This window comes from Megalobrama amblycephala, linkage group LG12, assembly GCF_018812025.1.
Source record: "Megalobrama amblycephala isolate DHTTF-2021 linkage group LG12, ASM1881202v1, whole genome shotgun sequence".
In the NCBI taxonomy this organism is placed as follows: Eukaryota; Metazoa; Chordata; class Actinopteri; order Cypriniformes; family Xenocyprididae; genus Megalobrama; species Megalobrama amblycephala.
Genome location: NC_063055.1, coordinates 37,891,993 through 37,919,081, shown reverse-complemented (window position 1 = coordinate 37,919,081; position 27,089 = coordinate 37,891,993). Strand labels below are relative to the sequence as shown.

At 39.8% G+C, this 27,089-nt stretch overlaps 1 protein-coding gene and 1 long non-coding RNA gene across 3 annotated transcripts in view; one reads left to right on the top strand and one right to left on the bottom strand.

The window, feature by feature from the left end:
• Positions 1–372: 372 nt before the first annotated feature.
• The window catches only part of LOC125280465 (cytosolic sulfotransferase 3-like), a 57,967-nt gene continuing 31,250 nt past the window's right edge, over positions 373–27,089 (bottom strand). Inside the window, exons 1-8 of one of the 2 annotated variants that reach the window (XM_048211022.1) lie at positions 6,141–6,955; positions 5,480–5,618; positions 4,536–4,655; positions 3,607–3,713; positions 1,762–1,888; positions 1,475–1,572; positions 1,225–1,399; positions 373–1,132 (exon numbers count right to left, since the gene is read on the bottom strand). In XM_048211022.1, the coding sequence (XP_048066979.1) occupies positions 1,020–1,132; positions 1,225–1,399; positions 1,475–1,572; positions 1,762–1,888; positions 3,607–3,713; positions 4,536–4,655; positions 5,480–5,618; positions 6,141–6,164 (903 nt within the window). In that variant the 5' untranslated portion in view covers positions 6,165–6,955 and the 3' untranslated portion in view covers positions 373–1,019. Of the gene's footprint in view, positions 1,133–1,224; positions 1,400–1,474; positions 1,573–1,761; positions 1,889–3,606; positions 3,714–4,535; positions 4,656–5,479; positions 5,619–6,140; positions 6,956–27,089 lie in introns of those variants that run through there. The other variant, XM_048211021.1, reaches the window with a different exon arrangement.
• On the top strand, positions 7,935–9,026 carry LOC125280467. Its single transcript, XR_007187615.1, has 2 exons — positions 7,935–8,340; positions 8,562–9,026. It is a non-coding gene; the product is annotated as an uncharacterized LOC125280467 (long non-coding RNA).

Below are 27,089 nucleotides of genomic sequence, written 5' to 3'. Positions count from 1 at the left end.
CCGCGAGAGGCTGCCCAAGGCGGTGGTGCTTGAGCGTAGTGACAGGTGGGACGGAGAGCTCGAGGCCGTGCCCCTGGGACGAGGTGGGGTGGCTGCCGTCCAAGAGGGAGCGGAGGAGTCACCGGCGTTCGCCGTGGGCCAGAGCCTGCTGCCGTCCGCCATAAAGGGGAGGAGCAGGGAACGGGGAACTCGCTTTCAGCTGCCCTCAGTCGGAGGAGCCATCGCCGGCCGCCAGGAGGCGGTCGAGGATCGGGCCGTCCACCGAGCGTCCAGTGCCATCGCATGGCACCGCGAGAAAGAGCCTCTCGGCTGGCTGAGGACCGAGCGGCAGTGTGTCTGGGAACCGGACCAATAATTTTTTTTCTCTCTTTTTTTCCTCTCTCCCCTCTATCATTCTATCGCTCCCCTTGCTTCCGTCTCCTTTCTCTCGTCTCGTCTCGTCTGTCCTTACCCCCAGGTGCTGCGGCCGCCGAGACAGGCCCCGGGGGGGAGTAAGCGCAGTCGCGGGAGTACCCCCTGGCCTGCGAGGGGAGATGGGGGTATGTGACGAGCAGGGCGGGCGAGAGCCGCGAGGCCGGTGACACGAGTGTTAATGATCTTCACCTGTGAGGTGCATCGGCCTTGAGTCTCTCACGGAGGAGCTCCGGGAGCTTGAAAGGAGGAGCGACGACAGTGAAGGATGAGAGAGGACCAGGCCTGGATATTATTTTATGTTTTATTATGTTTGTGTGGCCGGCAGACGTCCGCAAGGGTCTGCCGGCATTACTTTTGTTTTGTTCTTTGTTTATTTTATATTAAAGTTATGTTGAATGTTTGCCGGTTCCCGCCTCCTTCTTCCCATATTTACGAACTACGTTACAGCAGACGTCTGCGAGGGTCTGCCGGCATTACTTTCGTTTTGTATTTGTTTATTTTGGTATTAAAGTTATGTTGAATGTTCTCCGGTTCCCGCCTCCTTCTTCCCGTACATACGAACTGTGTTAAATACTGATTCTGGTGTAAGATCTAGAACTGTAATATTAAATCTCAGTGCGGAACTTGACAGTAGTATTCTTCATCTTCTCTTTGTAGACCTCATCAAACTCTTCATTTTGTGCCACTGTGAAGTGACATTTCCAGTCTCCAACTTTACCTTTTGGAACACAAATAACAAGAAGATAATAAAATCAAGTGAAAGGACAGATCTCAGAAGGACATCATTAGATGATTCAGCGGTTTATTAACCTTTCCGCATGAAGGGTGAGATCTTGAAGTCCATGAAAGGGACTGTGATATAGTTGGTCATGTTGTTCTGTTTCATGGCATCAAACTGAACCCCTTTGGTTATTTTCTCCCTTTCTTCGACTGAGGTGGACAAACCCAAGAAGGAGCACAAACGTTCAACCTCACGTCCAGTGTCCTGAAGATAAGGAAAACACACACTTTAGACACATTTTACACTTTATCAAATGGTTACTTAGTGAATTTAACTTACTTCAACCAAATCCTCATAGAACAAGTACAGTAGGTTAGAATACGTCTGTTTTTTCTCCCACCATCCACTGACATGATCGTACCAAGGACCGAACACATCTGGCGAGAAATTGCTGATGTTAAAACGAAACCTCCATACCAAAGTTCTTGATTGATAACGTAGGGATTTGTGATTGAGAAATGAATTATATTTACATTCTCAGTGTTTTAATATCTATAAAATCCCTTTTAAATCATGACATTAAAATTATGGATTGCACCCAAGCTGTGATTGATAAATCGACTTACTTTTCCCTTTCATAAATTTCTCTAAGAAGTTGTTCCAATCTCCGGGTTCAGGCTGTACCTTGTTCATTCGGTCAAAATGAAAATAGGAAACGGCATTGTCCTTTGCATTACGTGCTACATACACAATCTGCAAAAAGTGAAAATAAAAAAAAATTACGACATAATAAAGGACTTGCTATGTTATATGATTATGTTATATGAATCATGCAATATTATTCAGAGTTACAATTTCATTATTTTTTTCAGAACTATAGTAGAATAATTCACTTTTATTAAAGCGGCACTGCACAGTTTCTGTTCTACTAGCAGGACCATAATTCTATGCATAGTGACTATTTCCAAACAGGCTTCGCAAACATGTCCCACACCTGCCAATTGAATTTAGGGTAGGTAGTATTTAAAGTGGCCTATTGGTTAAGCCTATGTTGACACTCAACAAAACAGAGCATTTACACTTTTCAAATTTTTAAACTCGTTTCAAATTAGTTGCTTGTTGTCTTTGAACATTAAACTGGGATATGATAAAGTATTTTAATATTAATTTCCTGTAGGAAATTGTTAGCAACCTCAAGATGCAAACAAGGCTCTCATACCCCTTTTCCACTAAGGCAGTGCTGGTTCAGAGAGCCTAGTTTCAAATTATTTTTGTCTTTCGACAGCCAAAGGACCAGCTCTGAACCAGGAAATGTGGTTCGTAAGTAGCACCAAAACATTGCTGGTCTAGAGGTAAGAACCACTTACTTCAGGGGCTGGGGGCGGGTGACCAAAAGAAACCATTTTTGAAATAGCAGCTAATAAAGCTAATAGCAGCTCGATTGTAATCTCCATCTATACAAATTGGATTCACTGTGTTTGGATGCCGATGTAGTTTGCAAAGCCATGAGCATCAATAGTAATGCAGTATCCGCCATTGTTGATAGAAGGCTTGTTCGAGATGAATCTGAGCTGCGTGGACTGATCAGCATGTGACATCAGAGGTCTGCGGGAGCATTTGTAAAGCATGCAACATACGACTCCTTGTGCTTTTGGATCGCTCTTACAGTGCTTTGTTGTCGTGCACTGATCAGACCGATTGTGGCTTGGATGCATCTCGAACAAGCTTGGTGTGTTTGTGTTTGGCGCTGCCGCGGTAGCGTTGCTGTGAAAGATGAGGTGTATACAGTGACATAAGACCTGGCTTTGTGCTGGCTCTCTAGCCCGTGGAAAGGCAAACTGGTTCTTAAGGCAGGAACACACCAAGCTGACGGTCGGCCGACTAAGTTTTCTCAGTGTGTTCCGCACCGTCTGGCGAAGTTGGCCTGCTCGTCTTTTTTTCTGGCCGATTCAACATGTTGAATCAGCGTTGGAGCTCGTCGGTTCGCCGGGCCATCTGATCAATCTGATTGGCTGTTCAGCTACTGCCACCTGCTGGTTCGGAAAGGCATTTCATCTTGCGCAGGCGCAAAACGGACGTGCTACTTGGCCGTCAGCTGTCGACCGTTGGTTTGGTGTGTCAGGACAACGTTGGACACAGATGCTGCCAATGTTAGCCAACCCCACAGTCTGCTTTCGTCGCCACTAGTTCATCGGCGTCTGCTTGGTGTGTTCCTGCCTTTAGAAGGCTTGTCAGTTGAACCAACTCAAAACTGGCAATAGCACTAGCTCTGAACTAGCACCCAGTTCGTACTGGTGGAAAAGGGGTATGATTGATAATTGATCACATTTATTGAAAAGGCAGTTTCAAAAGCTTATCCTTTAAATATAAATTAGCAAACAGTGAAGTCAATATCCAAATAGAATGTTAGACTTTGGCAAATTTGATTACATTTTATCATCACACAGTCAAAAGAATCCGCAGTACTTTACCCTTGAGTTCTGCTCCCAGAAGGACTTTGGTATAAGCTGAACAGGTAAATGAGTTTTGATGAGACGAGGAGAGGTGGGCAGATGATTAGCCATTTCTGTCCCTGTAACTGATAATTAGAATGTTGTGTAAAGCGTCCCTTTTCTAGCTTTACAAATTTTGCCTTACAAAAAAGGCAAAAGTTCTGAAAATTAATAAAAAAAAAATAAATAAATTAAAAAAACTGGAATAACATGGTTGGAAAAGTCATCGGTCCCCTGATTTAATACTTCATAGAGCCACCTTTGCTTTAATTACAGCCATTAATCTCTTTGGATATGTCTGTACTAGCTTTTGCACCCCATTCAGACGGGATTAGTTTTACGTGGGGAGGTGGGGGTAAAGTAATTATTACCAGAGCTTCTCAGTGATTTTAGTCCCGTCCAAATGTGCCATCTCAGTAATCATTACGGACAATGTCAGTAAAGATTACAGCGACTTTTACCTTCTGTAAAAAGTTCTGGAAAAATTACCTCAGGTAATACTAATCACGTTCGAATAGACCTGCTGTAAATATGTACGGTAAAATTCTGTCATTTCCTGTTTAAATGTAGTTTTCTGCACATTTTTCAAGCATGGAAGCACTTTAAGAAACATTCATTTGTGTTGTAGGTGGTGGGACAAGTCTGTGGCAAACCTCAAGTATTTTCCACATACCATTAAGAGCAAAAAGAAGATCGAAGCAATTGTCAGAGGCGCAAAACAAATTTTATCTTTAGCTAAGTGACTATCACAATCCAATCAGAATTTAATTAATAAATTGTTTGACTAGACCTAACTGTTATATATATATACTAACTATATATATAGATTATATATTTAGATTATATGTGTTTGCGCCAGGTTTGCGCACATGGTATCAGAAAGTTAACTTGATTTGTAAGTCACTGACCTGTTGAAAAGCATGCTTCCAGGCATGGGATTCGTGTATATATTGGCTTGGAAGTCTGACGCTCTAGATCATCCTTACCAAAATACAGAAGGTCCAGTATATAAGAAATCCATGTGCTACCTAGCAAAATAATGGAAAGGAAATTTTAAAATGCATTTTTGAAAGGTAAGTTTAGAAAGACAATACATGGTCCTGTTTCATAGTGGGTTAGTGGGTTAGTAATGGTTAACTTAGCAGTATGCAATTAAGAGTGTACTCAGACTAGGTGCTCTGAACCATGCCCAAGCGCATTTGACCCCTAAAGCCCGGTTCGTCTGACAAGTGTGATCACATTTCGTGCCTGGGCACGGTTCGTTTAGCCAGCCCTGGGCCGCTTGGAAGAGGTGGGCCAGAACGCGGTTCTGTTGGACTCGAGCGCGGTTCGCATGCAGTGTGAGTGCTAACCATGCCGGAGCACGGAAAAGCTACTACTTTTGTGAGTGCTACTGTTATCATTACGACGGCATTACATCTATATTACTACTTTGATAGTACACTTTTCAATTCTTGTAATTCAAGTGTATTTGGGTTTGCAACAGGTCTGATTCTCATCTTATTGATTCCTCCATTAACATCAGCTGCCTTCATGATAATCCTCTGATACGTGTTTTGAAAATTGCTGCGCGGCATAAATTATAATTAGCCTACGTATTAGGCAGTATCTTAGTGAAAGTGCATTTCTTCCTGTTTTCTTTCATTCAAAAAGTTGCATCGTATATAAAGTAAACATGCTCCGGCCTGGAATGTTAGTTGTAGTGTGAGTGCAGGCCACCGGGGGAGTGGAGAGGGGGGACAATCGCGCTCGGGCTCGGTTCATGGCAACCATGCCTAGTGTGAGTACACCTTAAGAGTAAAGTCAGCATGTTTGCAAATTTGAATTAAACAAAAATTTCATGCAGTCTCACCTGCTTTTGGATAAGTGGCGATAAGAATGTCATCAGGTCTTGCTTGAAAGTTTTTCACCTTTTCCCAGTTGTCAGTGAAAAAGTGAGTCATAGAAATACCCTCAAAATCAAACATCTCTGGCCGACTGTGTAGTTTCAGCTGCAGTATAGAAAAGTTTCAGTTTAACGCTAAAGTCTCACTGCACTGAACAATCATTAGAGATTCATCACTGACAGTAAACAAACATTGTCAAATACTGTTAATAGCAAGATTTCAGAAACATTTGCATTACCAGTGACAATATTATTTCAACTATGTAGAGAGTATGTACATACTGTAGTGTATTCACTTTTAGGAATAAATTTTTATTTAATGCAAAACATATAATGTTGAATATTGGTAAGGGTATTCCACAGATAAGCCATAATAATTGGAGAAATTTGCAAATACGTGTGGTCTACTTTGTCACAGCGCACTTGCAATTGTGTATCAAGACCTCACAGTTGTTCTTTAAAAAGTACAATACATTAATGTTTATGAATTTTAATTTACTGTATAACTTGCCAATCCTCATTCCTAACTGTTCACATCTTTAACTGGTATTAAACATTCATTATATTATATCATAGATATTCATTTTTATACTATTGTAAAACACTTCAAAGAGAATTATTTACTCACTGAAGGCATGTCAGGGATTGCCATTATGACGAAAAAGTGTTTTAATTTTCTGTCTTCTCTTCCACTGTCCTAGAATGTTTCTGGTAGCTCTCTTGTGTTCCTCAAAATGCAAAAAGGATATTTAGTGCTGTCTCTGATATTCTGTTCACAGCTTAGCCCCACCCTTTTCTCTGTGCTTTTCACTCAGCTGTAAAACATTACACATGTTCAAACCGCCCTCCTCAAATGAAAGAAATGTTCCTGAGGGGGAAAAACTCTCTGAAGTAATATCACATGTGTCTTTAGCATTCCAGAAGAGATCTCAACATTGCCCCAAACCCTGTTTGGTCATTTTGTTGATTATTTTTTAACTGTGACAGGAGCTATTATGTTACTATAACTTGATGTTGATTTATCTGTGTGATTAAAACTGGATTGGTTTGTCAGTGTACACTTTGTCTTTACTGAGGGAACATCTTGAATGCTGTGGTAACACTGTGTTCTTATGACAGGGATGTCTAATCCTGCTCTTGGTGGGTCAATGTCTTGCCTTAAACACACTTGCCTGGAAGTTTCTAGCGAAGCCTGCAAGGTTAGCAAAACAAGCATAATGCTTCAGTACAGGGAAGGAGACCAGAGTTTTTTGTTTGTTTGTTTTTGTTTTTTGAGAATGGATGTCAGTGGAGGAGAGGCTTAGTGATGCAAAAACTTGGGAAAATGAGATCCAGGCAGTAGATAAAGTTGATGAAAAATTATTTATTCATTACAATTAAATTTAGCCTCACACGCAAACTTTAATCGATAATGAAAATACTTAATAAAACCAAAAGGTAAAATAACCATCAGAAAGTATTAGTCAATAGTTAATAATAAATTTAGAGTATTGTAAAATCCAGAGTATTGTATCTAATAGATGAAAATCAAAAAGAATTAAAACATTACGACATTTGCAGATAAGAGAGAAGAAGCAGAAGCCCAGGAGAGCAAAAGGAGGGAAAAAGCTCTATTATCAACAACTCAGTCCATATTATACCATAAGCATACAGGGAGATTCCCAACCCACTCAAACTGATGTTTTTGTTAAAATGAAAAAGGTTAATTTCACCCATTACGTCGTCCACTGGTTCTGTGCAAAAGGCCATGTTCAAGTTAAATTTATGTTATTATAATAGTTGCACAGTGCTCTGTTTTAGTACTGCATCCGCTGAGTAGGCGGGGTTTAATTGAAAGTCTTGCGAGTTTGGCGAATCATAGCGCGAGATCAGATACACGGCAATAGAGTGCCTCAGGGATGACGCATTTTTGTAGGCAAAACCCGGAAACGAGTTAGCATTTTTGGACTTCCGGTTCCAACGCCGTAAAGTCTATGGGTTTTTTGAATGGGTTTTTGCTAAATCGCCTGAAATAAGGTCTGTGGTTAACAAAGCCTCTAAATACTTTCACGTTTTGATCTATGAAATAAAACACACCAGTTATAACCCACTTGTAATTTTTTAAACTTTTACTGTGTCTTAAAATCGGCGGTTGCTAACAAATTGCTAAAAGGGACTACTTCCTTTGGCGGGGACTTTAGACGTCATCATTAAAAACGGGACATTTGGACAGCATTTCTCAAGAAAAAGTGGATAAGTATTCATACACAGCGCATATAATCAGCTAGCATGTTTGTAAATAAAGTTGTTTTTTAAATACAGTTTGAGGAAGCTTGGTGGTGACGACGTTGATCCGCGACCATGGTGTGCTGTAGTCCGTTTATAGCCTACTGTTAGCCTTTTATATCTGACGACTTTATTTAGGCTTCAAAATCTATAAATGTTGAGTTAACTTGTAAAGATTATCTTGATAGACAAAACGTGTAAGTGTCATAACCCTTTGTTAAACACAGAGCTTATTTTCTGTGATTTTCCAAAAGTCTATGGGAAAAATGAATAGGCTTTCAGTCGAGGGAACCTGTGCGCTGCTAACTTCCGGGTTGGCCTACAAAAACGCGTCATCCCTGGGGCACTCTATGGAGAACGAGATGGAAGAAATGCTGTGCGTGTTAATACTGTAAATAAATGATTTAGTGCGGATTATAGACATTGTGATAAATCATCTATAGAGCACTCATATTGTGAGCAGTTTAGTATTCTCAGATGTGATGGGCGGCCGATGTTGTGTGATCGCTTCAGAGATATGTGGAATTGTATGGTGAATACCATTGCGTGCGTCATTGCAGACTGTAAGTGTTTGTGTCATTATTCAGTTTAATACTCGTTGTCTTGACGTGATATTAGTTGCATCAGTAAGATATTCAGTTGAAAAGGATCAGCTGCTATATTGTACATTTATCACACGTTTGTGATGTCGTGTATGTTCACTCGTGTGAAACGATAATGACGCAGCACTTTGATGTTAATATCATATCGGAAAACTAATTGAGTTTTTATTGTTTATTTGTAGAACCACGTTCATCCACGTTTGTCCAGCTGACGGCGCTTTGTACATATCACACACACCCATCACGCACACAGAACACCGCAGCACACGAAGCCTCTGTTAATATTGCATCACATTAAGCCTCGTAGGACCAGATGAGGATACATACTGAAATATAACCACCTGTTCGGGCACCAATGTGATGGCATCACGTGTGAGGATCGACGATTGAGAAGATCTGCACCCTCCTTTCATTAAGTGGACTTTCTGGAACACTTGGGACTTGCAGAGACTGAGTACTCCTATTTTCACAACTTCATTGCCTGATCTCACCATCATAATTGTATCTTTTGAGTCAAAGCACATTGTTATATTGTTTGGCTAATTTGCGTAGGCCTACGCTGTTTGATTTGAGACATATTTATGTTTGTTAACATTTTGAATCATTCATTCTTTTATTTGATCAATCAATACAATCAGTGAATCTGATTCATGACTCTGGCGTCTTTACTCCTCTCCTAGTCCCTGGACATTAATTGGTAAATAATCATCTAAGGTGATTTAGAACCGTAATAGTATCCAGTGCATAACACAGTCTTCAATACAGACTGTTCAGTGTCAAAAATAGTTGTTTTAACCCCTAGGGAATTTTGCAAATGTCAGCAGACATATTTTGATCAGATTCAAATGAGCAATAACTCTGAAAAACATCACTTCTGCAGTACTTGGCAGGCGTCCAATATCTAACCACAAACGTTTCAGTGTGACCTGTCACACTGGAACACTTGAAGAACAACTGAACATAACAAGCATACTCTTAAATATAAAATACGAATAACCATAAGGGTACAACAACAAGTAAATACTTGAAAATATAATAAGAATTAATATATGAGTACATAAATATATGAAATCAAAAGTAAAACTGATAAATCATAAGCCATAAACGATTAACATAAATATTAATAAAAGTGCATGAATATGAATATTGACCATTGGATGCATCACTTAGGTATGCTGAATAAATGTTTTGGTTACGACTATAACCATGGTTCCCTGAGAAGGGAATGAGACGCTGCATCTGAGGATGACGCTGTGGAAGGGGTTTCCAAACTCGATCCTGGAGGGCCACTGTCCTTCAAAGTTTAGCTCCAACTTGCCTCAACACACCTGCCTGGAAGGAGCCTTATTCTCTGAGTTCTAGATCCTTTTTATTCTTATGTTACATGATTCTTCCTTTACATGTTATTGATTTCTTTGAGTGTATTTTCCTTCAGACTTGATTGCATGATGTGCCATGGTACCAAAGTGTGTGTATCTGCAGACATGAGATTATGCAAGATCTGCTATAATACAAGAACATGGTGACCTAATCAGATCTGCTAGGTACATCTTGTCTTAATTTTTTTTTTTTTTACGAATATTAAATTTGTACCAAAGGGGCGTTTCCTACAGGTGATGTAAAATGCCCCCACTCTTAAAATAAAAAAAAATAAAAATACAGTAGATAAATATGAATGCTTATTTATAAACATGCTGAAAATCAGTCATTATTGTTAGCTGAGGCTAACTGTATAACTAGCTACTGTATAACTAAAAGTCATTATTAAAATATAATTATATTTTCCTTTAAATAAAATGTACTACCTAACTACAGGCCTTATTCTCTTATCATATATAACCGTGATGTTCTGCAAAACAACAAGCTTTAAAATGCTTACATTTCTGTTTTCTCTCAGGTACATTACCAATGTAAGCTTCATAGTGAATACTTCTACATTACTCTTGTCAACATATTCCATAGCAACAACAAAAATATATCTTGACACCATGTAGTGGTTAATTTTGCAAAAAAAACTGTTATTTTGAGCAGTAGGATTACACAAAATACTTAATATAAATTTTAATTAGGAAATTAACATTCATCAATCAGTACTTTTTACTTAAGTACATTAAAAAGCAAGTACTTTTGTACTTTTACTCAAGTAAAATTGAAAAGTACTTCATACTTTTACTGGAGTAATATTTTATTATACATATATGTACTTATACTCAAGTTCTTGATTTGTGTACTTCATCCACCACTGCCACTACACAGTACCATATAGAAATTCATAATATAAATATCTCTAATATATGCATATATACTAATTTTACATTAGGTATTTCATATGTGGTCTAAAACTATAAACATCGATATAAAATCCTATATAATCAAACTGAACATTTGCATATATTTTGTTTAAATAAACTTGCATATTGTATATAAATTTAATATAACATATGCTTAATATGCTTTTACTGAGTGCACTGCTCGTTGGAATGTGTTAGGTGTATTGTCATGCAGGCATTTTCGCAGCCTCTTTGCTGCTGTTGAAGTTCCTGTCTGCCCCAAATGGCAAGACAGATATTCAGAGTGGCCCCTCAAGGCCACTTTCTGAGTGTACTTCTGTTTCACACATTGCTACTATCATACTGTAGGCGCCCCTTCGGCCTCCATGAGTATGTGCCCATTGCATGGTCCACCTGTTAGGTGAGCTTTGTACTTCCCTTTTGGGGTTATGTACGTAATAGTGCTTAGCTCCCTAAGCTGATCATAGTGGTAGGCCTTAATCAGGCCTCCTCCTTAGATTCAGCCCTAGGCTTGTTTGTGCTCTCCTGTAGAAACAGGTGTTTAGCGCACAGCCTCCTCAGTGCGTTAATTAAGCACTGAGTAGATCCTAGGTTGAGCGGATTATACTCCCCTCGATAATGAGGGTTCAAGCTGAGTTCTGCTCTCCAGGATGCCCGTCTCTAGGCGTGGGTTTGAGCTGCTCCTGCCTTTCTGCAGTCACTCTTACCTGCTCTCTTCTTTGAAGAATGCGTTTTGGAGATTCTGTATTCAGACAAGGTTGGTCAAGACTAAGTTTGTCTTGTGACAGGACAGGTCGGCCTCCCTGGTGGCTTTGGGGGTGACTTCGTTCCCCTCTTCATTCCCTTCGGTTCCCTGGCCTCATTCCCTTAAAGGCACAATAATAATAATATAATAATAAGTTTTATTTATATAGCGCCTTTCCAGAGCTCAAGGATGCTTTACAGTGAACAATTAACAGGGAAGAGATAATACAAATAGACAATGATGAGAAACAATAATGGAAGTATACAGAAAAGAGTCAAAATTACAAAACAGGACTTGAGACATAACATTCAGAGAAATATTAGCAATAATGCAGAGTAATCAATTAATCAAATCAAGAGGTATAACATTCAGAAAATAGGTGAGTTTTGAGTAATGATTTAAATTCAGAGATATTATTGACACAACAGAGTGAGCGTGTGAGAGAATTCCAGAGTTTGGGTGCAATAATACTGAATGATCTGCCCCCCATTGAAGAGAGGCGATACCGAGGGACAACGAGAAGGCCAGAGTCAGAGGAACGTAGTGAGCGAGTCGGAATGTAGAGGACGAGCATATTACAGAGATAAGGGGGAGCCAAACCATGCAATGATTTAAAAGTGAGCAGAAGAATTTTGAATTTAATACGGTAGGCAACTGGAAGCCAGTGGAGATCATACAAAATTGGGATGATGTGCGCAGAATGCATGGTATGTAGGGGTGGGACAGAATATCGATATGGCGATATATCGTCATCCTTCTCTGTGCGATACGAGAATCGTATCGCTGCGCCAAATATCGATATTTTAATTAAAAAAAAAATAAAGCGACACATGAATGAGGGAAACGTGAACTTAAGTTAACTAGCCTAAGAAAAAGAGGTTATTAACAGGATGGCGGACAGCAGTGTGAGTAAAATAGATGCCCCAGCCACGTTTAAGTTCAAAGTCTTGACGCACTTTTATACCATTGATGTGACAGTCGTAGACATCTTTGACGTTCTTCACCGAGCGCTTAGATATACACGGGAACATTTGAAAGCATATATTAGGGATCCTCTGATAGACGCCTGCTTTCGAACGCTCCCGTGTATATCTAAGCGCTTGAAGAACATCAAAGGGTCTGTTTGCACCTGGTGACTTCATGCATTTTCTCTGATCGGATAGCTATCCGATCGTGAAAAGACCAGGTCTAAATGCCTAAATACGCATTTGAGACGGATTTAAATCCGATCGCTCAAACCACTTCAGGAGATGGTCTGTGACGCATTCCAGTCAAAACTGTCTATGCTCAGTCTAAATGCATCTGGTTGTTGAAACTACGTATGTAAATTTTACTTCTCCCAAAAATACTAAAACTGAAACATGTGAGAGTCAGATATGACAACGCTACTGCATCACACATCGCCGCAGATCTCTTCAGCAAGCTGACGCGCAAACGGCCGCATATGAAAGTGAAAGTAAGTCGCAGACGCATAACACACAATTATCTTCATTAAAAGTAATGAGACCTTATACCAGTGCTGTTGCCGCTCTCTCCTATTGCAGTCTTTGATTTTGAAATTAACTGATGGTCAATAAAATGCACCTCATATTTCTTGCTTTCGGTGACGTGAACTCTATTAAATGTACATATAAGATCGTATTTATCCGTTAACCTGCACTTAACCTTTTCACGTGCATTTTGTTTCCATATTAAGACCAATATCGCGATGTATCATTATAGGATTGTCTAGCGATATATCGATTATCGCAGAATCGCTGACTCACGATATTATCGTTATCGTGAGCCATTTATCGTGATCGTATCGTATTGTGAGGTACCCTCCGATTCCCACCCCTAATGGTATGTGTGAGTATTCTAGCAGCAGAGTTTTGAATGTATTGTAATCTGGAAATGGAGCTGGCAGGCAGACCAATGAAAAGGGCAGTAATCAAGGCATGATGAGACAAATGCATGGATGACAGTTTCAGCGTCTTTGGTACTGATGAAGGGACGGAGATGGGCAATGCGACGTAGGTGAAAGAATGCAGATTTGGTTACAGAGGAAATATGAGACTGAAAGGAAAGGGTGGAGTCATTGATTACACCTAAATTTTTAACAGTATTGGATGTTTTGATATGAGAACCATCTATTTCACAGGTGAGATTTGTAGAAATATGGCTAGTAAGTGAGGGAGTTCCAATGAAAATAATCTCAGTTTTGTCCATGTTGAGTTGTAGAAAATTTGAATTAAGCCAATTTTTTATTTCTTTAACACAAGCAGAGATTTTGTCTGTTTGGGGAGGTAGAGTAGGTATGCAGATTGAGTATAATTGAATGTCATCAGCGTAAAAATGATAGTTAAGACCGTGACTTTGTAAAATCTGACCAAGTGGTATGATGTAAATTATGAATAATAAAGGCCCGAGAACGGATCCCTGGGGAACACCTCTCTTCAGGGGGAGAGTCGGTGATCGAAAATCCTTAACTGAGATGTAAAATTGTCTGTCAGAGAGATAGGAAGAAAACCAAGAAAGAGCAGAACCAGAAATACCCAAATCAGAGAGACGAGAAACAAGTAATTCATGGGAGATGGTGTCAAATGCAGAGCTGAGATCAAGTAGCAGAAGTATAGACAGAAAACCAGAATAAGCAGAAAGCAGTAGATCATTCACAACCTTTATAAGTGTAGTTTCAGTACTATGGAGGGGGCGAAAACCAGATTGAAAGGGATCAAAGAGATTATTTTCAACTAGAAAAGACTGGAGTTGGGAGGCAACAGTGCTTTCCAGTAATTTTGCTATGAAGGGTAAATTTGAAATAGGACGGTAATTAGATAGAACAGAGGGTCAAGGCTGGGTTTCTTGAGAACAGGGGTAACTGCAGCAGTTTTGAGTGGCAGAGGAAATGAAGCAGAGGTAAGAGATGTATTGATGAAGTGAGAGATGGGTGCAGAGATGGAAGAATGGCAAAGTTTCAGGAGAGAAGTAGGAGCAGGATCAAGTTGACAGGAAGAAGAGTTGGATTTCAAGATTAACTTAAAGACAGAAGATGGGGTTGTCAAAGAAAAACAAGACAGAGTTTGACTGGATAGATTTGGTGGATAGTTGAGCTTTGTATCAGTAGAGAAGCATTGGTGGACGGCATCTGTCTTTTCAAGCAAATAGTCCAGAAAAGAACAGCAAAGCTCATTAGAAGCTAGGGAATCTTGAGGTGGAGGTTTAGTGAGCTTATTTATTGTATTGAATAATGCTTTTGGCCGGTTACTTGATTTATTAATTGTGGCAGAGACAAAACTAGAGCGAGCTGAGATAAGAGCAGATTTGTATATTTTGAGATGATCGAGAAAGACTAAATAATGTACAGTAAGAGCAGTTTTTCTATTCAAGCCGTCTACCAGTAGCTTTGAGAATACGGAGCTCAAGGGTATACCAAGGAGAAGAGTGTGTGGAAGGGACACATCTGGTCTTAATAGGAGCATGCTGCTGTAAGATTTCAAAAATTATGGAGTGATAGTTAGATAGTATCATGGAGGGAGAAGAAATATCAAAGACATCTGAGAGGTTTGAAGAAACGATAGAGGTACAGAATGATGCAGTATCAATAGCTTTCAGATTGCGGTATGAAATAACAGTTTTAAGGCTTTTCTTACGCATAGGCAGACTTAAGCTAAAAATCAAGAAGTTTGTGATCAGAGATACCAGTATCAAAAGAAGAGATGGAACAGATATCAACCCTTGATGTACATATCAGATCAAGGATATGACCACGAGTATGGCTAGGAAAATGAACTTGCTGAGTCAGATTAAAACATTCAAAAACAGACATTAATTGATTAGTGTTAGAGCAAACAGTATTGACATGAATATTGAAGTCACCAAGCAGGAGAATGGGAAATGACAATGAACAGGCAAGGGTTAACAGTTCACTGAGTTCAGAAAAAAAGTTGGACAGGGCTTTAGAAGGACGATAAAGCAGGATAATTATGAGAGAGTCAGCTTTTAATACCATATATTCAAATGAATTGGTATCATGAAAATGAAGTTGCGTGAGACGGAGATTGTCCCGGTAAATGACAGCGAGACCACCCCCTTTACCATGAAGTCGAGGTCTGGACAGATATTTATATCCTTCAGGTGCGAGAAGATTCAGCTGCAGAAAATGATCCGGAACTTGCCAAATTTCAGTGAGAAGAAAAATGTCAAGCTTATTGTCAGTGATAATTTCATTGAGATAAGGGGCTTTGTCCGATATTGATCGACTGTTCAGAAGTGCAAAATGACGATGCAGGGAATTCAAGTTAGCGGTACGTTGTTGGGCATCAGTGAGATAAATTAAAGAGCGATGTGTAGTATTGCCGGCGGGTACTTGTCTGGGCATGGACGACGATCTATGATTAGTCCAAATGCATGGAGGGGTATCAGGCTTAGAGAAGTAGGTACTCCTGAAGACACGCCGCAAGCGGTGTATGTATCGTGGGCGCCGGAGAATCCCTAGACTCCGACAGCATTCATACGTCAAAGAATCGAGACGCGGGTGGCAATTCAAGGCCCTTAGCTGCGATGGTAAATATCCAATATCCATTTTGGAAGTGAAAAAAATGAGGCAGATAAGAGAAGAAAAAAGAAAAAGTTTTGCCCGAGGCATGTTAGTACTAAGCAAATGCGAGCCGATCACAGGCAAAAACCACGTTAGCCAGACCCTGAACGCCAGTTCACCAAAAACAGCAAACTAAATAGGAGATAACACACCCAGATAGCAAGCGATTAAACGAACAGCGCAACCGACTGAGAGAGCGGTGACTCACCCAACAGAAGAGCCAAACGTGGTGGAGACGTTAGCAGGTAGAGGGCTCGCAGCAGCCCGGCGGCAAGCTCACGGACAACAGGAGTTTGATAATGACAATAGTCCAGTTTAAAGATCAGCAGTGAGAAATTGAGTAATCCAATACTGACAAAAATAATCTGAACAGAACAGTGGAAAAACATGTAGCAAAAACATACAAACAGTCCAGGTGCAAAGCGGCAGCACAGACGCGCACAGCGTTCTCGACCCGGAAGGGGTCCACTTTGTCTGCGGAAAAGTTGGTCTCAGATGCCTATAGCAGTCTTGGTAGGCCTTTTCTCTCTAAAAGGCCTTCTGTAGGCTCAGCTTGGGCTGTTGGTGTCACGGATGGCACAGAGACGAGAAGGTAAGATCCATTTGCAGCTTTAATGGGGTAATCCAGAAATGTAATCCAAACAGGCAAGGGTCAAAATCCACAGAAACAGTCCATACAAAAACAAGAAAAACACAAGGAAAACCAAAATGGAGAAAGCAGAAACCATACATGAAAACACCATAACAAAAGCAGAAACAAACCAGGTATAAATAGACAGACACTAATGAACAAACACAAAACAGCTGGGTGCAATGAAACGGGATAATGAGTCCGGGAAGTGTGTTATGGGAAATGAAGTCCAAGAGTGAAAACAAGAGTCTGGGTTGGAGTGCCCTCTAGTGGCTGATTAGGGCACTCCCACTAGTGATCATGACAGTTGGCCATAGGGAATGCTGTCACTGACAGCCTGGTGTGACCTGAGGGGGAGTTGCTATGCAGTTTCTACGAGAACTGCTTTTCTTGTCTCAGCCATTCATTTGGCATGCACTCTCCTCAAGCATGGCGGCGTGCGTATATCGTTCCCCATTGCGTAATCAACGCAGAGTTGAAGTTCCCTTTCGAAAGAGAACATCTCAGGTTACATATGTAACCATAGTTCCCTGAGAACCAGGGAACGAGACTTTGTGTTTCCTTGCCATGCTTCAGGCTGCCTGCGGAACAGTCCCTCAAGACGATGGATGTTGATTGCTTCCCTAGGTGCTCCTTTTATATGTCCGGGTCGCGCCATATGACGTCATAGGCTGTTGCCGGCCAATAACGATTGGAGTTATTGGATAGTTGGCTTTCGAACACCGAGTCACGTGAATGTTCCCCATTGCGTAATCAATGGGGAACTTCTCAGGGAACTATGGTTAAATACGTAATCTGAGACATTTTCCAAATAGTCATCTGGTCCAAAAAGCTTTGAGCAAACACGCCATTTCTTGATTGATTCTACCGGTGTTTTGAGATCTATGTTCAGAGCAGCCAGCCATTGATTCTTTCGTTCCTTGTTTTTCATTGGAATTTTATGAAACATGATGGTAGAGTACACCTTCGACTTACTATCACAGCCCTGTACAACGCACATAACCATGGTTAATCGCACACAGGTAAACTAGTACCCAATTTGCCGGCTGCAACTCTGCAACTACACAAACTTAGCTGGTCATGTTGGGACTATTTTCAGGCACTGCGTAATCATTGCACCTGCTGCACCCATGGTACGGCAGCAAAGTTCCTTGATTATTACGCCGGAATGAGAGTCCCAGTCATATCGGCCTAGAAAATCACAACTTTTCATTTTCCGTCGGTCTTAGTACATGATGTAACTACATAAGAATCTAGTTTTAAATAGGAAAAATATCGAAACTCTTTGGTCATTTTTTAGTAAGGTGCTAACGGTCTAATCAGATTCAATGAACCCGCATATCGGCTGAATGGATTCGAAAACAGTAAAACTCAACTGTTTAACTCTAGGGGAGTTGGAAAATGAGCCTATTTTCAAAAATAGTGGCATGTTCCTTTTAAGAGAAAACACCAAATTATCAAGAAATGGGATAAATAGCTTCTCTTCCCTGCAAATGATAGCATGAGGAATGTGAATATTTAACCAAGTCAAAAAACAAAAAAGCTAAGCAGGTATCCATATTCATTTCAGTATCAGCAGATGCAAACCGCTATTAAAGGCGACAACTTTTAAAGTTAAAAACGATAAAAGTTACGTAAATGATAAAAGCTCCTTGTGGTTTCTCGGTTTGATTGATTTAAGCAACCATAAATAATGCAAAACATATGAATTTTGAGTTTGCACTGCCAACCCGGTGGCTTCAGGGAAACTGTGCACAGTGGGCAATATGCATTTAAAGGGTTAGTTCACCCAAAAATGAAAATTATGTCATTAATGACTCACCCTCATGTCGTTCCACACCTGTAAGACCTCCATTCATCTTCGGAACACAGTTTAAGATATTTTAGATTTAGTCCGACAGCTTTCTGTCCCTCAATTGAAAGTATAGGTACGGTGCACTGTCCATGTCCAGAAAGGTAATAAAAACATCATCAAAGTAGTCCATGTGACATCAGTGGGTTAGTTAGAAGTTTTTGAAGCATCTAAAATACATTTTGGTCCAAAAATAACAAAAAATACGACTTTATTCAGCATTGTCTTCTCTTCCGGGTGTGTATATCCACAGTGACGCTGCTTCTTCTTCTACGGAGGTTGGCATCCAGCTTATTGGTGCTTATTCCTTCTGCTCTGGACTGTGACGCGATTAGGACATCTGCGACATGCACACCTACGCACCATTTTAAAAAATATAGCAATACCAAAATACAAACAATGTAGAATAGCTTGAATACAGCGTGCGTCTCCCTCAGACTGTAAACGAAGCTCGGGCGCACTACATAACACGTCATCAGCGTCACTGTCCGGAGCAGAAGGGGGCGGAGCAGAAGGGGAGGCCCCCCCTGCCATGCCCGGGTCCCATCCTTTGTGGCATCCTAATGGCCGCAGATTCCAATGTGTGTGCCAATTTTCAAGAGTTTTTGAGCATGTTAAGGCCCCCAAAAAGCCCCGGATGACGGAAAAAAAATAATTCTCCTTAGAAAAACAAAAGGGCCCTGTGCCTGAGTGGCTTGGGCCCTAATAAGATATGTACAGAATGCAAAGAGGAAGAAGAGAAGCAGCAGCAACATTTTATATGTTGTGCCTATGTAACATGGAAGAGACTATGGGCCCTATTTTAACGATCTGAAACGCAAGTGTCAAAGCGCGAAGCGCAAGTAACTTTGTGGGCGGGTCTCGGCGCTGTTGCTATTTTCCCGGCGGGATAAATGGCTCTTGCGCCCGGCGCAAATCTAAAATGGGTTGGTCTGAAGTAGCTTCATTATTCATAGGTGTGGTTTGGGCGTAACGTGAAATAAACCAATCAGAGTGTCATCTCCCATTCCCTTTAAGAGCGAGATGCGCTCGCGCCATGGCGGATTGCTATTTACATGGCGTACACGCGATGAGTCAGTTAATATATATGTGTGTGTGTGTATTGGCACGATTGTTCAATTAATTAGCCAATTTCGTTCATCATTATAAGTAGTAATAGGCTGAATTGAAAATAGGTAGCCTAATTCTAATACACGCAATGACTATTTATCATTACATTTTTATATTTATGTACACAATAATATTCTTTTACACTGTAATCCTTTTGTTTTTAATATTTGGCATGTTTGTGTGATGCACATCCCTGTGTGTAATAAGCAAAGTCAACGCGCACTGTGGACGCGCCCAGAGGTGCAATTTCTACCAACGCGCTCTAACAAAAAAATATTGCGCCATTGACTTTAGACCAGGTTTGAGTTGGTCTATGGCGCAGTCTATTTTCAGCTCCTTAAAATAGCAATGCGCGGGCAATGCGCCTGAACACACCTCCTTTTTTGCGCTGAACCACCCAGGGAGCGCAAGTTCATTCACTAGTTTAGCGACGTGCTTCTGTGGAGGGAAAAGCGCGCTTTGCGCGGGTGCAAAATAGGAATGACACATGCGTCGGTGTACAAAGTCAATTGCGCTGGGTGCAAGATAGGGCCCTATTAGTACTTGAATTGAATATTCTTTGTAATTCTCTTGCAACCATTTAAAGGTGGTGTATGTATTTTTTCAACAACACTGTTTGGAAGTTGGTCAGGCCGACACCAACAACAAACGTCTAGCATTAGTGGGTGTATGACGGTGGAGACAGAACGAGCAAGAGGGAGATTTGAAAAAAAAGAAAAAAAATGCAGAAAGACAGATGATGAAACACAATACAAAACAGCTAAAATATGTATTTATGTAATATAATTTTGTAATGCGTCACTCCCATCACTCCCAACACTGAAGTCTCAGTACATGAAAGAGCTCACAGTCTCACCATTCCCATTTCACACATTTTCTGTAAATTCCATAATGGGTGGCATAATGTGTGTGTGAAGATGAACTGTAATTTCTTTTTTTTCTCTCTCTCTGTCTTTTCACAACTATGTGTGTTTGTAGTAATGAAGAAATGAAGAAAACTGGTTCACCTGTGTAGGTGTTTTACAGAGACCAACATTTATTTTCATTTACGTGACATTTTCCTTTCTTAAATATAGTAAAATATATTTGAACCAGTTTTTGTGAGAAGGGAAACTCAGCAGACTGCATATTGTGAAAGGAAGAATATGAACAAAATCAGGAGAAAAGCTGTTTGTGAATCAGTTTGAGATGCTGTCATATATAAACTGAATGAAGATTGTTTTTGATGTTCTTCATTGTTGAGACAGGTAGGTTTAAACAAACACATTTCTAGATTCATTCTCATGCACTGTTAAACTCATATGGATTTGCAGGTGTAAATACAATGTAAGAGTATTTTCAGTGTATTTTGAGATGCTTTAGTCTCTACTGAGGGTTTTTCTTACTTTTAACAGCCTTTAAACAAAGTCCCAGCTTTCAAACTGTGTATTTTTTTAAGAAATTCGAACAATAAAAACTGTTTTGTGGCTTTTAATGTGTTGTAACAGATCGCTGTAGCGCCTCATTTTGTGAACCGATCATCTCTTCCTACTAGTTCATTTATAGCATCAAATAAACATAAATGAACACCAGAAGGAATGTTGTTTCAAATGCTGAAAGACGTCAGTACCATAGACTGTAAAAAAATATGGATGTCGTCACCACACGTCACTCCCAGATAACTGAAAATGGGCAAAGAGGCAGGACGTAGTTAGAGCCCATGCGACTTGTTGCTGAAACCACGCCTGCCTGGCATATCTGTCTTAGATACTATCTAAAATATTAATAAAGATAACAATATCATTAGAAAGTACTAAAGGTTTACTGTCAATCTACGGTGTTTTTTTAAGATAACGTTATAGATGCTCTAACACCAGTAACGTTAGGCTAATTAATTTGTGTGGGGTGTGCAAATAACACAAAAAAATCAAATGGGACTTCATACCTTTAATAAAATAGAGATCGCGAGATGAATCCAATCCTTTGCACTTGGGTAAAATGTCCATTTCAAAACATAAAAAAACCTACTTTTTGTTCATGAAATCATTGTTCATTTAAATCCATGAAATCTTTATATATTATCCATCGTTTGCATTATGGAATGATTTGCTCTCCATCATCGTTCTTCAAGAAAGGATGCAATATGAGCATCGTTTATAATGTAAAACTCTATACGTACATATAGGTACAGTACCAGATATCTGTATAACTCTCAAATGTTCTCTCAAACTAATGAGCACGTATCCAAAGTATAATTTTTCAAAATAGTGCAGCAGTTTTAGTTATATCCAAGCAGTGCTGTCGGAGTTGTATATCCTCCTGGTATTGTCATTGTAGTAAATCTCAGGAACAAAACTTTTAGCCAATGCCACGACGATCCAACAACGTGTGTTCCACATGCGAGCACATGTACACACACTGACATGTCTCGAGTATGCAGCAAGCCATATATTGTATAAAATAATCCAGAAAAAAGGCACAAATACGGCTGAGATGCCAAATTCAGTGTCTGAAATGAGCTGCTGAGGTAACATGACAGCTCACAGACAGCAGTGCCAATCCACCTGTCACTCAAGTGACCACGCCCTTAATTATGCAGAACTTTCAGGCTTAATATAATTTAAACGGATGAGTTATAAAAAAATTCACCCCCCTCTGAATTGTCATGAAGGGCAAAATTATGGCGGCATTTTAATGCCATTAATGATCGAGCGCACAACTGATGCTTGCGCGCGCAGTAAATCACTTCCGCGAGAGGATAACAGATCTGCACGCGAGGAAACGGGAGCCCGCGAGCTCATTTTAAACCCGCGCGCGCGCATGACATCTCTTCTGCGCGCAGATCAAGCCCTCGCGTGCTCGGACAAGACTCGCAGCACGCGCGTCATCATTCCCTACACTCGCGCTCAATCTTCTATTTTGCTCGCGCGAACACTTTTGATTTTTGTCAGTCGTGGGGCGGGACTTTACTTATTTCAGTGTAACCTCAAATGTCATTGGTCAATTCAGTTTTTCGGAAGTCTGTTGTGATTGGACGCCTGTTGTAAAACGATTAGACATGGCTTGGACCAGATGAAAAAATACTATAGTAATTTATAGTAAATACTATAGTGTTTTTGAACCATACTAAAGTAAAGTACTTTAATTTGCTGTGGTAATTCTGTAGTTGTTGAGGGTAATATAAACAAATTTAATTTACCCAAATACTGTAGTTTTCTACAACTATAGGGTATATTACCACAATATACACTAGGGTTTACTGTAGTAAAAACTAAAGTAGGATACAGTATTTATTACAGTTTATCAGTTCATCATAGTTAATACACTGTATACTGAAGCATTCATTAACAAAGTGTTGTAAATTATATAATGTATACAGTATACTACACTTTACTATAGTATGGTCCAAAACACTATAGTATTTACTATTATTATGCAAGTGAGTTAAACTTTATTTATTGACTGATTGATTGCTTTATTATTATATGTCCTTATTAGATACTATATTAACTTGATTTATTATTTTTATGGAGCTGTAGCTGCTGGGGTAAAATGAGAACACATAGTAGTTCACCGCTACATTATCATTATACTTCCACTAAACAGTATCTGTTTACCCATAATAGTATAAAAAAACAACAACAAAAAAACTAAATATGTCTTAGATATAAAGATTTCTAAATTGGGTTTCGGGGGTATGATCATTCATACTGTGTACTGTATCTTAACTTTAGCTGCAACCTTTCAACAGAGTGAAATGCTGAAACCATTTTATACTGTATTTAATGGAAAATATATTAACCTGATAATATATTCAACTGACAAAGAATGATAACAAAAAGCTTACACAACAACTCTTGCTGATATGAACAAGTGATTTCTCTTTCATCCAAAGCCACATGAAGCAATTCTGGATTTAGAATCATAGTTACAACTATTTAATGGACACTTTTGACATTTCTGTAGTTCTCAGAACTGATATAATTTTGGCTGGGTAAACAGATACTGTTTAGTGGAAGTATAGTGGTAATGTAGCAGTGAACTACAGCAAATATAATGTGTTCTCTTATTTCCCCAGCAGCTACACCTCCATAAAAATAATAATAAATCAAGTTAATGTATCTAGTAAGGCCATATTATAATAACAATGCAATCAATCAGTTATTAAATAAAGTTTAACTCACTTGCATCTGGTCCATTGATGAAGCCATGGATCGTTTTACAACAGGCGTCCAATCAAAACAGACTTCTGGAAAAACTGAATTGACCAATGACATTTGAGGTTACACTGAAATAAGTAAAGTCCCGCCCCACGACTGACAAAAATCAAAAGTGTTCGCGCGAGCAAAATAGAAGATTGAGCGCGAGTGTGGGGAATGATGACGCGCGTGCTGCGAGTCTTGTCCGAGCACGCGAGGGCTTGATCTGCGCGCAGAAGAGATGTCATGCGCGCGCGCGGGTTTAAAATGAGCTCGCGGGCTCCCGTTTCCTCGCGTGCAGATCTGTTATCCTCTCGCGGAAGTGATTTACTGCGCGCGCAAGCATCAATTGTGCGCTCGGTCATTAATGGCATTAAAATGCCGCCATACAAAATTAGCAGTATAGACCAAAACACAATTTGAACCAGAGTGTAACCATGTTTTTTTCTGCTGTAAACTTGGCTGTTTTAACATTATGGTCAATGAGATTCTGCTCTCTTTTGGAGCCTGTCCCTAGTGGCCAGTCAATGAATCGCAGTTAAAGTTACTTCCGTATTGGCTTCACGAGAAACTGGGGGAGGTTGCCGCTTGGTCAGTACACACCATTTTTCAAGTTCAAGTCCACCGAGGTTAATCTTCTAACTCCTGACTGCTTTGTCGGACAAAATGGCAAATTCTGCATTATGATTGGTTAGATCACGAAGACACGAGAGGTATCTAATCTTTCTGTAGAACAGACGTGATAAATGTGAGGTGACAAAAGAAAGAACGACTTGGATCGGGAGGTGAGGTGAGGTGAACTAACAGACTGCATAGCCTGAAGATTCAAAGATCCGAGTCAGTATAATGATCCGAACTTCCTGCTACTAGTCCAGATGTTGCAGGTGTCACTGCATCTTTTTGATGATAGCAGCAATCAGAACTGGCAGAGAAAACACAACCAACATAAACAGTCCCGTTGACCAGAACAAACCCCAGTGATCTAAAGCAGCAGGGGCGGATCTACCGGGGTTGCACGGGGTGGCAACTGCCACCCTAAGAAAAAGCTTTGCCACCCCATCTGCCACCCCAAAATGATCAGAGAATAAAATATAAATGTTAGCAGTGTTTCAAGTACTACTGCTTTTCAGCAGCGGCGCTTCAATGTGATGACATAAAAAAGGCAAGAAATAATGGCAAGAAAACACGTCTTTCAATAAGCTGCATGACGGTTGCACGCGCACGCAGCGCGCCCAATGTAGTCATTAACAAATGACTCTTATGGACCGGTTCTTTGGGAGTCAAAAACACAGCGCAGCCAAATTCACTTTTCGTTCGTGAATCGGAAAATTACTGCTTCTCGGCTAACTCAGAAGTCCTCGAATTTTCGTAATTTTTTAAAAGCTGATTCACCGACCGCCCACTCCACTTTCATCATGGATAAAGGTCTTTTTGCCATCCAACGAAACGGTAACATGAAATCAATAAGAAGATCCCAATCACAGAAACTAGTTAGGTAAGAATCTAAATGTATTTTAGCTTTTCTCGATTGCTAACACATTATAAGTGATTCAGTTGGCCCAGTTTCCCAAACCATTCGTTCAGTTCTCAAAACAAAGACACATTTCTCAAAACGTTTAACAATGACTACATTAGGTAGCAAAACTGATGACACACACCAGTCAATATCTGAGAGAGCTGAATGAATAATTTACAGGGGTTTTAAACTTACACATTACCAGTACTTTAGATGAGGGAAATTTCACTATGTACAGTAAACTGTAGAACGCTGTACACCCTCAAACTTGTGATTGTCAGCTCTCTCTGTAGCCATTTGTTATAATGTATTTTGCAGAAATGAGAAATGACTGTCTTGTGTCAGAAGACCAATACACTGCTATAGTACCTTTTATTCTGTAATAAAATTTGGCCAAATGTGCAGAGGATGCTGAGTTTAGTTTTACTGTAATTTACAGTATACTGTATTGTGGTGCATACCAAGTTCATACATATCTACTGCCAGATCAATTTACAATAGTAAAATGAAAAAAAGAAAGAAAAAAATCATTGCTGTATTTTACTGTATCTGTAAATTTATTTGTGTAGTAGAAAGTGAGCTGCAAAATAATTTCTGAATCCCAGTAAGCAGTATTTTTGTTACAGTGTTATATGAATTGATCTCACTAGTGTTCACTGGGCAGTGCAGTAGTCTGTGTATTTAAGTTTTGTGTGTCATCTGAGGCCAAAGTTTGATTTTGTCAGACAAGAATAAGTTTTTGACTAAAACATTTTATTTTGACCTGGAAGTTTGAGGTTTGTACAAGTTGCATAGTTTTGAGATTGTGTTTATAGTTGTGAGAAAATGTTGAATTGATTAATTTCAAGATTAAAAGTTTGAAAGACACATTTATGTTGGCTTGTCATAAAGCCAACTTAAAGTCTTGTTTAAAAAACATAAATAGTTTGGTCAGTTAGGCCAGAATATAGATGTTCTGGGTGATTGCTAAAGTGTTGCTAGGTGGTTGCTAGGAGATTCTGGGTGGTTGCTAGGCTCTTGCTGCAATTGCTGGGGTGTTGCTAGAGTATGTAGTTGATAGGGTGTTCTGGGTGAACACACACAGACATTCCCACCTCTGTTAATAACAGAAACTCAAAAATTGTTTGCAAAAAACAAGTTTTGGTTGTTCTTTAACTTGCACTAAAACATGTGATTTATGCCATCGAAGTAACCTGTGTAATATTAATAAAACTGCTACAAGCTCAGACTCATTTTAAATCTGTTGATGTTTTTCATATAGTGCCTTTACTTGGTGCCATGATGGATATTGAAATCTTGTTATTTATTTTGGTAATGCAATGTTTGTGAACACAATTGTGTATGTCAGGCCATAAATCTCCAAAAACTATGCATGGGCGCTTGCTTTGGTGTTGCCACCCCTCATAGACCTCATGCCACCCTATAAATAATTTTCTAGATCCGCCCCTGGTGTGACATCTCGTCAGGTGATCAAGCTGTACAATAAACTGTTTAAAACTTACAGTCACCCGATCAATACTGAGATTTCATATGTTGTTGTTGTTTTTTTATTTTTTATTTAAAAAGTCTAAAAAGAGGCGCTTATTAACTCAGGCTGCTTTAAGAGCCATGGCTGCCTCGCCTCCTATGTGTGTGCGCGCGTACAAGTGTGTGACATCTCGTCAGGTGATCAAGCTGCACAATAAACTGTTTAAAACATACAGTCACCCGATCAATACTGAGATTTCATGTTTTTTTTTTTTTTGTTTTTTTTTTTCATTTTTTTATTTAAAATGTCTTAAAAGAGGCGCTTATTAACTCGGGCTGCT